This window comes from Eucyclogobius newberryi, unplaced genomic scaffold (genome assembly GCF_026437365.1).
Source record: "Eucyclogobius newberryi isolate DKJ021-1_F unplaced genomic scaffold, fEucNew1.0.hap1 SCAF_3, whole genome shotgun sequence".
Lineage (NCBI taxonomy): Eukaryota > Metazoa > Chordata > Actinopteri > Gobiiformes > Gobiidae > Eucyclogobius > Eucyclogobius newberryi.
This window is the reverse complement of record NW_027315945.1, coordinates 15028687-15041028: the sequence shown is the minus strand read 5'-3', so window position 1 is coordinate 15041028 and position 12342 is coordinate 15028687. Positions and strand designations below refer to the sequence as shown.

Sequence of the window (12342 nt, the reverse complement as noted above, 5' to 3'; positions counted from 1 at the left end):
CAGCCCTACACAAAAGTATGAATACCCTCATACTAAAATGTGTATCGGAATCAGATTTTCCTTTGAACAAGTAGGACAACAGGACAAACTTTGACCTTTCCTGAATAGCTTCACAATGGTAACATTTCAGAAAAGAACATGGTCTACATTGGCATCAAAATTGGGAATGTAACTGTATTTCGGTATTGTCACTCTTTCATGCCGTAGGAAAACAGACTCTACAGTTACCGTTACTTTTCTACAAACAGAGGAATACATTGTTGTATTTGACCTTGAACGTTAAGCTTCACTGCACTGAATTACTGAGAACAAGAGAAAGCACAGCTCTTATAGTAAATGCATGTGCAATTTGTGATACTGTACTGTACATTTCCATGTCATAATGAGACCAGATCATTACAGTTCTCTTTTGGCAAAACACCCGTGGTAATAGTTTTTGGTTTTAGTTTTCTGGTCGTAGAAGTGAGAATGGCGTACAAGGCTTTTGTGCCTGCGACCGTACTTTAAACCGATGTGGAAGCAGAAGTGAACTATGAGGGGCTTTTGTGCTTACCAGTGGGCAAGCAGTTCACTTTGAGAAAAGGTCAGAGCGTTGCACTGCAGTCTGGAGAGACGGGTTGGTAAACAAACTGCTGTGGACCTAAGATGACACCAAAATGAAAAGATACACGCCTGTTTTTGACTTTTAGCAGATTGTCAATACTCCCGAGTCTATTGTATCGGCAAAATAAAGGCAAATCAATGACGCGTGATGACAGCAAATGCTTTTCACATTCATTTATTATGTGCAAAAGAAGTACACTACAGTGAATATAAAAAAGTGGAATATACCATTTAAACAGAATGCTTCAAACAAAACAACCTCACAGATGTTTCAAAGCAGGTTGTGCTTGGGAAAAATAAGGGGGGAGATTGAGAGGGAAGAAAATCAGCTAAACAACCCCCGTCCTATCACGTAAATGGCTCATTCATAATCACAGAGGAGCAATTATGTGTCTCACAGAAAAGCAGAGAATTGCAAGGAGTCTTTACCTCGCACACTCCACATGACGCTTCGCCATTTTCCAAAGAATAAATGAAGAGAAAATTGCCCATCTCTTTGTCCGCCAATGCGTAGCTACTGCACCCACACCCATGCGCAAAAAAAAAGGGCTTCTAAAGCAATCATTTGCCCTTCAGCTTTTTTTCCCTACAACCAAATTGTTACTGATTTTGTTCTCTTCACGTCTTTCTTTTCACACTCTGCATCTCATCCCTCCTTCCCCTCCAAGTGCACACCATTCGCCAAAGCTCCAGCTCGCTCTTTAAGTATCATTCTTACCCCATCCCTTATTCACAGACCACCCACTCCATCTCCTTCCATCTTCCTCCGCGCTCGTCATCCTCTCCGACCTGCCCACGTGCCTTCACACAAGAGGCCGTTTGTCATCGCAGGTGATGGGTACGGGCTCGATGCAGGATTTGTAGATGGGCTTTTTCGCAGAGTGGTCATCGCTGAAAGAGGGAGAAAGGGAAAGAGTGTGATTATCTGTATATCGGTCTCCCAGTCGGCGCAGGAAAAGGTATAAGCGAGGAAATTATGAACTCCGCAGAGAAATGGAACAGCACTTGGCCTTGGATATGAAAAGGGGCATTTTCTTTGAACTGTAGCTGCACATATACACACGGCTGCTGGTTTGTGCACATGGACAGAAAGAGTAAAAGGAACACTGTTTTTCTGGAGGTACAGAAAGGAAGCTAATGACTAGAGCCTTGTGGGGTTATATTGTGCATTAGGGGACGGTTACTTACTGCATTAAGGTGTGCTTTTTAAAGGAGACAATTATAAGGCAGCTAGCAACAATTTGCTTTAGACCTCAGTCTCGTGCACGAAACAAGATCTTAATGAAGGGCACGATACTTTCCCCCAAAATGCAGGAGTTTAGCTTATGCGAGTTTACCCTTATTTAGCGAGTCAAAGGGAGATCAAAGATAAGGTCAAGAAGAGGGTGAAACCTGCCGAACCCCACTTTGACATTTAACACAGTCTATTTGAAATGCACAGAGGCAGATGTGTACCGCTCAGAATGCCGCGGTGAATATGGGCTTGGCATCGTAACAAAACCACTGCGGAAAACCTCGACGCGGTGTACTCTGGCACACACGCTGAAACACACGCACTCCAATGGCCTCGCTCGGATGGCATGAGACAGAATGAAATATTGCAGCTATAGCCATATTTGTAATAGAAAGTCAAACTGCGGGAGGCGGAATCTGGCGAGTTAGGGAAAATAGTAGATCAGAGCGCGTAGGCCTCAGCAGAACACCATCAAGACACCTAATCCATTTGAACAGGATTTAGGGTGACAGTAAGAAGTACAGAGGGAAAATATGTGGGGTCGTGGCTGGGTATATTTCACTTTTGAGGGAAACTGTGAAACTCGTTACTTAGCAGATATTTTTAGGAATTTTAAAAGATGGAAACTTTGCTTACAGTATTTTACTTACTCATCTTCCCAATTAAATCAAAATCCATTTTTTTTTAGTGGCTGCTTATTGCTTTTATCAACACTCGGATTTAAATTGCTACAAATGTTTTAAGTAACTTAAAAGGGGCTGTACCTAATGTTTTTTATGTAATTAAGTAAACTGTATAGATTTATTGTAAAAACCTTGGTTCAGGTCAAAACAAGACCACGGTGCTTTCTGTATTAAATGTGATACAGTGTTTTATTCTCCACAAAGCAGTGCAAGTGCACTGTTAGCATGCTAATGTTTATTGGCTTAACTGTGATGGTAAAACTCACTCTGGTCTCAGAGACCATGTAAAGAAACTCATCGGGGTGAAAAATGAGGATGCTCAGAAGGCTTTGGGTAACTGAGCGTTACATGTGGACCTCTTCAAACACTTTAAAATGAATGAAAATAAAAATCAGTTTGAAAGCAAAAAAGTTAAGATATAAAATGTTTGAGCAAGAATTAACCTGAATATTATTTGCAAATACAAATCTCATGCTGTTTGGAGTATAGAATAAACAAAGTATCATTGAGATTTAAATTTGTTCAAGATTGTCTAGATTTTTGTGATGCTAGAAGAGTAAGCAAGGTGCAGGTTGGGAGCAGTGGTTACAACAATCACAAAGACTTCAGATATCTAGAATCAAACTACAACAAAAACAGATCATCATTTTACAGTTTGTTCATTGTAAAGCACAATATTGATCAAAAACATTTTAATAATAAAAACGGGTCCATTGACTTCCTGTTCAACGCAGCATTTCACTGTATGTCAATTTTCATTTACTAGAAGATTGATTTTTGAGGATATTTTTTCTAAACCTGAAGTCTGATTTAAAAAAAAAAAAAAAAAAAAAATATATATATATATATATATATATATATATATATATATATATATATATATATATAATTGCAGGAAAGTACAGAGCAGTGGGTGAAGATAGGGAGTAGGTGAAAACAGACATTTGCAAACAGTAGGGTAATACAGGATTATTGAAACATGCATGAAAGAAAGAAAGCTAATGATGAGGTCATATTTACACCACACGCCCCCTTTAATGCAGCTTTACAATAACAGACTTACATTGGCCCCTTGTTGGTCGTGATCTTGATCTTCTTGACATAGAAGCAGTAGTACACCGTCAAAAAGAGGTTGACCACAAAGAACGCCGTGCAGATTGCAGTGATGATGGTCATCTGCAGCGTGTCTGCAGGTTAGGACATAAAGCCTTTACATTAGCTTTGAACAACAGGTTTCATTTAACACTTTCAACTTTTGTGGTGCGAGGGAGGTGCTGTGGAACTGGAAGGTTTTCGAGTCCAATCAGAAAAAAAAACAAAAAACTTATTTTTATTGCTTTGTACGTAATAGAGCAATTAGAGAGGGGCGATATATATTTAAAGTTATTTAAACTTCAAAGTTTGAAGACATATTATAACACATTTCTGTTGGATTGACATGATATTGTCTGAATATTGTTATTGAGATACTCCCATTGTCGTCAATATTGCCCAGCCCTAGGAGCCAATAAGAGATACGCGAGACACAAAACTCTAGTGTTAGGTTAAAGGATGGGTCTGGGGGGTCGTGCAAATCATTTTAGTGGGTGGGCCGATGATTTTCAGACATCATGTCAATCCAACAAATGGATATGGTTTTAGTTTTGCGTTTCCCTCATCCCTCCTGTGTTCCTCCTCCCACATCCTCCCCACTCCCCATTATTTTATGTCATATAAAATAATCAAAGTCAAACCCATTCCTCTCAAAACAAGTAAACGGGGCGGCGGTTGTGACACGCCTGCACTTCCTGTACTGTATATCAGATGGTACTACTCACCGTCAAATTTAGTCCATGGTTTCTGGTTTCCAGGTGTCGTCCTGCTCCTGCTCTGTTCTCCAGCTGAGTCGACCTGCCTCTGGAGACTTCCTACATTTACATTACATTTGTCAAATAAACTGTTAAACCTGCATCGGTCTCTTGACTTTGCTTTGGCGTTCCAAGTGTGTCAAAACATGTATTTAAAAGTATGAGCTGAGGTTTAATTACCAGACAAATGTGAAATGTAAGTACAACGATCACAAAAACTTGACCTCACCATGAATAAATAATAATAAAATACAAAACAATTCCTGTGTTCCTCCTCCCACATCCTCCCCACTTCTACTAAATTCTTGGTGAGGTTTCCTTCACAGCTGAGAGGAGGTTCCACTAGAGCGCTTAGGAGAACCACACTCCCCTCACTCAGACTGAAGAGCCACGCCCCCTTTACCATGAAAGCACAGCTCACAAATATCAAAGGTTTATATATAATAATAATAATAATAATAATAATTGTAATACCATCAGGGAATTTGCACAATTGTGTGTTTTTTTCATCTTCATCTTGCCTGGTTTCATCATCATCATACAGATTCTCATGTCCTTAATGTACCATAGGTCAAACCGATTATTTTTGCATGTAAGGTATTTTCCTGAACCAATAAAGACACGTTTGGCCTCAGATAGATTTTATCTCCCATTTAAAGTCAAAGTCAACGTGGTATACTAAATCTCTATCTAAAATGTCAATAAACATGAAACAAACACCAAAAGCCAGCTCATATAGAAATATATATATATATATATATATATAATGAGACACGCCTGCACTTCCTGTACTGTATATCAGATGGTACTACTCACCGTCAAATTTAGTCCATGGTTTCTGGTTTCTTGGTGTCAACCTGTGTGTTCCAGCTGAGTCGATCTTCCTCTGGAGACCTCCTGCTGCAGCATTTACATTACATTTGTCAAATAAACTGTTTTAAATTGACCTGCATCGGCCTCTTGACTTTGCTTTGGCGTTCCAAGTGTGTCAAAACATGTATTTAAAAGTATGAGCTGAGGTTTAATTACCAGACAAATGTGAAATGTAAGTACGATCACACCAGTTAAAAAAACAGCAGTCAATTTGACACAAAACCGTTGAAAAAATGACTTGCTAGGAGGCTAACGATGTGTTTTTTTTCACACCTTAATTCAAGAGTAAATAGTAGGAGCGTTTCGTGATCTTGATTCTTTACACTGACATACTTTCATATGTAGACTGTACACAGAAGAACAAGATGGGAGTTAGATTGCACTCTTAAGTCCAAGGATTTTACAGCGGTGGTAGTTAAAACAACATAGCAGCAGTGACACGCAACATTTACTCACAGGGGAGTTAATGATGAGCCAACATTAAAGCGTCTCACAATTACCTTTTTAATTAGTACATGCTCCTCTGAAATTACACTCAGCAGTGACCAATGAGTCAAATGCAGCAGTAATAAGATAACTCCACCATAACACGCATTTGCTTAATTGCATTTTTAGGAGGTTTGCGTGATTGAAACCAGTGGAACCGGACTTGAATCCTCCAGGGAATGAATGAGGCGTTTAAAATGTGAAGTGCATTGTGGGAGTGCGTTTGTATCGCAGGTCAGAGGTTAACATGATGAAGACAGACGTGAATGAAGATGTTCTCGGCAGATGGGAATTTAAATGTTTTCAATCGATTGGGAGGATCAATTTCGTTTCCATTCTTTCCCCACACTCTTGACGTCGCATTTGTATATTTTTAAGAACTTGACATTCTGAAGATTCACTAGAAGTCAATGAACGCCATATTTTTGACGTTGTTTATCACTTAACGGTGTAAAACTTTCTGTGATGAGACAAATTAAATAATTTGTCTCATGAAAGTTTTACACCGTTTCTAGCTAACAACAAATTTCCCGTTGTGTGATTAATATGAATAGTTACTAATAGGAATGGGCAAAATATCAGTTCCAGTATCGGTATTGTTATCAACGGTATCGGCCAGTATTCTATATTGTTCTTTTTGACAGGTTAATGAGTAAAAATGGGCATAGAAGAAAAATTAGGCTAAAAAATATGGGTATATTTCGACACAAATATCTAAGAAAAATACATCCGGTTATTCATTTTATGGATTTAAATATTGGTCACAGCCGTAAGACAAATATCGGATACCTCTATTGGCTCACATAATCCCATATCGGCCCATCCCTAGTTACTAAACCTAGGATTTTTTTAGATGGCTTAACTGCGCATATGAAAACAGAACGAAAGTCAAGTGTTTATCCAATCATTTGTTAACACTTTCAGTTTCAGTATGACATCTGCACTTCTGGATCTCCCTGTGTAAATGTAATGGCCCTTTCATCTCCCTCCTATTGGTTAGAGAAGGAGCTGTGAGGTAAGGTGCTTACCCGGCAACACCTTGAGGGTGATGGTGACATTCTTGCTCATGGGGGCGATGGTGTGCTCGACAATGCAGGTGTAGCGGCCCTTGTCCGTAGCACTCACGTTGTTCAGCGTGAGCAGATCGGATGGCAGGATCCAGTCATCGCCCTGAAACACAGGTCAAGTCATTATTTTTTTGTTTTGGATATTGTTCAATACCTTGTTCTATGATTATATTGTAATTGAAAAGGGTTGATTTGTAATTGTGGACTATTGTTACAATGGGTAGAATGGTAAGCGTCTAGGGCCAAAAAAAAAAAAATTTCAACTGCAAAAAAAGTGACGATGTTAAAGGCGGTATGGACGAGAACGCAGGCGGAAGTGCGCATGCGCACTCCCCCGTGTGGACTGATACAACACACACGTGCGTTTGTTTATTAGCGCAAAGGAGCGCATCGCATCGCTTGTCTCCCGTAGATTTCTGTCCACTTCTGCGTCAGCTCGAACTGTCTTTCTCCGTCTTCATTTTGCCCCGTACACTGAGGGAACTATATTATGATAGATCCATGCGCTTAGGCACGCGGAAACGTGGGAACGAGCCTGACGCGGCTGCAGGTGAGCAATAGGTGCGTTTTATGATTGATACGTGGCAGGACAAATGATTTATCCACGCCACGAGGAAATATGATAAAAAAATTGCTGAAAAAAAATCGTCCATACCACCTTTAACAACATGAGAGTTGGAGAGAGTTGTCCTAATTCTCTAAAAGCGGTATACCTTACTTGAGCTGTAATGAAAGTGAAATAACACGCCAACACAAGTCAATAACCCAGATAGAGCATCAGCCGCGAAGAGCGATGTGGAATATACACTGTTAACACCCAGCTTAATGAGCACAGGAATTGTTGACACAAAAATAGCAGCACCATTATGAGATAGAACCTAACATGGGGGAAACAAATAATAGGCCAAACACAAGGATTGGAAAACAAACGAACAAAAAAAGACATTACACCATGCAAATGATTTGGCTCCTGGGAGCTGCCGTCCCTGCCAACAAACTCCATTTCAATTTGAATGGATCTGAATTAAGAGCATTTCACATAAAGGCCAGGTTGGTTTGGTCTAAGCAGCATTCAGTATGCAAATCCACTGGCTTCAGAGCACAGGCCTGCTCCTGCCTGTGTCCTGCTGTCAGAGCGAGGGCCGTGTGCCTGTCAGAGAGACCCTCACACTGCACTGGAACAAGAGTCCAACTAATCATCTCATCTCCATGTTTTCTCCTCCTCTACATACATACAGACTGTGACTTTCGGCCAATTCTAAACTGGTGCTAGACAACTTCAGCTGTGAACATTACTGTAAATACTGCTGCTTTTAGTGACTACACGGTGAATGAATCTATACTTAATTGTATGAATAGTATAATTTGCACTGAAAAGGATTTGGGGTTGTAAGCCCTTTGAAATACAGATTAGCAATGACCCTTAAACAAGCACATTAACCCAGAGCTACTTATCTTAAGAGTAACAAAAGGAGAAAGGCTCCAATTATGTCTGGCTATTCCCAAAACGGCTTCTTCTTTCATGCTGCCATCTCACCTGTCGCTCTGAGCGACAATCGTCATTAAGTGACAGCTCAAAGTGTAGTGGCACCTCACTACCACAGGGGCACGCCGTCTCCACTGACTCATTAGCTTCTGCTTGTCCGATGTCTGTGTCAGTGTGGCATTTCACTCAGAGACATCTTAATTTCCCAGGGGCGTGGGCTCCTTAGCTTTGAGAGGAGGACAGTTGAATAATTCAATGGTGGTTAACCAAACACTACACAAATCATTAGGAATCTATCCACATAATTGTTTTCAGGTTGACTGGCTCTTGTCTAGACCTCATTAAACTATTAATCCTGTGTAAGTGGGCAAGCTGCAATCCCCGGCGACTTGTGGGCCTGAGCCAACCGGTCACTTAAACAGCACAGCACTTGGGTGGAAGAGCAACAAGTGCTTCACGGTGAGCGTTTACAGGTCAGTTAAAAGAATATGTACGTGTCACAACTGCAAGACACGTATGAAAAGAGTTATGAAATGTTCTTGTTTTTTGTGGAACACTTATAGTTGTTCACCAAATAAAAACACTAATATATCTAAACCAAAGACAAAACTAAAATGCATTCACTTTGTTTTATTCGTCTCTATGAAACTTATTTACCCGAATAAGGAAAAAGTACTTTTTTAGAAAGTGAAGCTCATACCCACAGATAAAGGATAATTGCTTCCTCACCTCCTTGAACCAGAAGAATTTGGGCGTCACGGACGACAACGCTTTGCATTTCAACTCCACGTCATTTCCTGCTTCCGCAACGAGTGCTCCGTTATAGCGAGGACTTCTACTTGACACCTGTGGGTTGTATAAGACTGGGAAACAAGAGAAAACACACTGGAATGAATAAAACAGGAGTAATATATATCCATAAAATTAGACAGACAGATGTGACTGCAGATAGTTTTCTCTGCTATTTATCCTATATATAGCACAATGTCAATTGCCAATCCTTAGAGGATAGTTTACTAAGAATGATTCAAGCTTTGTAACTAGTTCACAAAGGTTTAAATGTATAAGTTATTGTATCGATCAAGTGCTAAGTCTATTTATAATTAAGAATTAAATTAAAATGATGCAAGAATTGATTAGTACAGCAAGATTTGTGAAGTATATAATTGTACTTCATGGTTGGACATGGGCAGCAAATATTACATAGTTAGAGGTAATTCTACAACTGTTACCTAGCAACCAAACTGAAAACAAGAGGCAAAATACATGTACATTACACAAAAGTTATGATTTGACAAACAATAATACTATAAAACACCTTTACTTTGTTGAATTATGTTCTAAAAAGTCAGAAAAGTGTAAATTATCTTTGTGTTTTCAATGGCACGTCGCATATTGATGACATCACAGAGGGATTCAGGTTTAGAACTTGGCTCTACTTCCTGTATTTTAAAACCATTTTTCTCCACAAACTGGTACTTATCAGAAGTGACACTATGATAAATATTTACCTCAGGTGCTATCCTACCATTGTATTGACTTTAAAGCTGATTTGCTGATGTCGGTGTACTTGTAGGACGGCCCTAAACTCTGCCTACATCGACTGGCCACATTTTTCCAGTGGGTCCTTGAAAGACTTTAGCGTGAATGCCTCCCTGTGGTGGCGACTGCACAGAGCAATCAATAAGGATGATAATAGTCTTCATCTTCTCGAGGTCTTTAGAAAAGCAGTGTTGTGAATAATGGCACATTTTGTCCTCCATAGTGGGTAGATGGTCCATGTCCGCCCGAACCCAGGCTGTGCTCCCTCTGTCTTTAGTCCATTCTAATCTTTGCCTTGTATTGATTCCCCTCATGAGTCCGAGGAGACCATCAAATGGTATTATTCTCCATTTGATGGCCACTGAGAAGATAGAGGACGCTGATAATCTAAGCTTTGCCAAGGACACTGTAAAGCCTAACACAATATCTACACCAATGCATCTACATTAGAGTATATTTTGGACTGGTTTCCATATTTGCTTTCTAATTTCAAGAGCAAAATATATATGTTTGTGCTTGAGAAAAAGAAAAAGAAAAAAAAACTCAGCCAGAAATAACTGACTTAACAACTAAAGTTAGCAGGCGGACAAATGAATCTTAGTATTTATTTTGGGATTGTCTTGATAACATTATTCAGATTTTATTTCAGAAATGTGTTCAAAGTTCCAGTCCCCATTAGAAGCAGGTAGTGAGGACTGGGACCTCAGCTAGCTCTTCCTCAGGGGCAGGTATTTTGTAGCCAGACCAGGAACCTTTTGTTGAGATAAGTTACAACACTGCTTTTGTTGGAAAATATTTTTAATTCATTCTCAGATTAAGACTGTACCGATCCACATTGTACATTTAAATTATGATTTTTTTTACCAGCAAACTTTTCGTGCAGGTTTAAAGTGTACAAAGAGTAGGTGGGAAGTAGGGGGAAACTGAAATATATAAAAAGTATACAGATGCTAATGCCAGTCAGACCCACTCACAGCCGCTGTTGCTGTGTAAACACAAGCAAGGGGGACTGAGTGGTTCCTCTGACTAAATAGGGACTGGGGGATTCAGTGACTTGGTACTTTCATGTGTGAAAAATCCTACTGGCAAAGATGATCATGAAAACATCATCTTGCACTCAAAGCGCTTTACATCAAGGAACCACTCACCCATTCACACCCATTCAGACACCAGTGTACAGAGACTAAAAAGCATCCCTATTTGCAGCCATATACTCAAAAACAAAACAGCAGAACATATCTCTTTTAAAATGTTTTTAAAAGCGAACTTACAGTTGGCGGTGAAGTTCAGTGGTTCAGTGTACTCTGGAGTAGTCATATTGGGGCCTTTCAACACACAGCGGTAAGATATGTTGTGTAGCAGATATTCGTGTGTCAAGCTGAGTGTGTTCTCCGTCCGAACAGGTTTCACATTTGGCACAAAGCATGCCCTCCGCCTCACCCTCGCTTTAACCCACAATCCACTCCCGGTCTAAAGAGACAGGGAAATAATCAATCCAACACTTTTTTTTTTTATTATCGTAAATGGTCACTTAAAACATAAATGTCAAGTTTGGCAAAGCAAAAAAGTCAGCACTATTTCATACCTGACCTGAAATCTGAAAACATCCACCCATTGTTTCAATCAAGTGTTTGTGGCAAGTCCATTTTGTATACTTAAAATGCATAATCAGACTTACATACTCCTCTATTTGGACATCGTCCATGGTGTAGTTAGAGTCTTGCAGCAGGCATTCCACCTTGATGGGTCCTAAGTACAGGCTAGGGATAGGGTGCCCTGTGATGAGCAGTTTGGCTGTGTGTGGGACAGAAAACCGATGTCTTAAAGAAGAAATATATATAGAAGATCACATACATTCAACAACTGGTTGCTAAAGGAAAATAAAATCGACTCCTTTTCCACCCATCTATAGCATTACGGACAGGAATATCAGGTATACGCACAAGAAATTACTTTAAGCCGTGGCTACAATAGCCCATCAGTTTCAGGAGCCGCGGCACAAAAAAGCATAGGAGTTTCGGCCACGCGCCGCGGCTCTGTAGACACTCCCTTACTTTAAATCACAGTGGGAGAAAGAAAACAAACCAATGCATGATGACTTTGGTAAGTTTTTCTATACACTTATATGAATAATAATAATATAATAGATAGTATACTTACCATGGCTGTAGTGACTCCAGGAGATCACCAAAACTGCTAGCAGAGGTTTCATGGCTGTATTGGAGCAAAAAACAAAACCAGTTGTGCGCAGTAACTGAGAAGGAGCGTCGTTTGCCTCTTTATTTATCTAAAACAAGAGGAGGCGTGGCTTTCGTTTTCATTTGTTTAGGAAGTGTTTGAAACAAATAAATAAATACAGAAATAAAAAAGGTTAACAACTTTATATAGTTAACACGGCAGTGATAGTCATTGGGAAAGAGTCATTCTAAAATAAAGGCTAAACAGGGGGAGAAAAAATGCACAAAAAAGTTAATTCACTCCCCGTGACGCGACATAAACTGTTTCTAAGCCGGAATTACGT

General features: G+C 39.8%; 1 protein-coding gene across 2 annotated transcripts; it reads right to left on the bottom strand.

Moving 5' to 3' along the window:
- Nucleotides 1-762: 762 nt before the first annotated feature.
- LOC140373458 (uncharacterized) lies at nucleotides 763-12138 on the bottom strand. Of its 2 annotated transcripts, none has more exons than XM_072459944.1 (9): nucleotides 11982-12138; nucleotides 11500-11615; nucleotides 11093-11291; nucleotides 9009-9142; nucleotides 6755-6896; nucleotides 5184-5267; nucleotides 4338-4427; nucleotides 3584-3707; nucleotides 763-1494 (listed from the first exon to the last, which is right to left on the bottom strand). In XM_072459944.1, exons 1-9 carry the CDS (start codon nucleotides 12031-12033, stop codon nucleotides 1407-1409), a joined length of 1029 nt encoding a protein of 342 aa, XP_072316045.1. In that variant the 5' UTR covers nucleotides 12034-12138; the 3' UTR covers nucleotides 763-1406. The 2 variants fall into 2 exon arrangements, with proteins under 2 accessions (XP_072316045.1, XP_072316046.1); XM_072459945.1 differs by having other exon boundaries at nucleotides 5184-5264.
- Between the last annotated feature and the right edge of the window lie 204 nt (nucleotides 12139-12342).

Coding starts and splice junctions, on each gene's coding strand:
- LOC140373458 (XM_072459944.1), bottom strand. CDS start 12,033: ATGAAACCTCTGCTAGCAGTTTTGGTGATCTCCTGGAGTCACTACAGC. Junction 6,897..9,008: donor AATTCTTCTGGTTCAAGGAG/GTGAGGAAGCAA, acceptor CCTGTGTTTCAG/GGCGATGACTGGATCCTGCC. Junction 1,495..3,583: donor ACGACCAACAAGGGGCCAAT/GTAAGTCTGTTA, acceptor TCCCTCTTTCAG/CGATGACCACTCTGCGAAAA.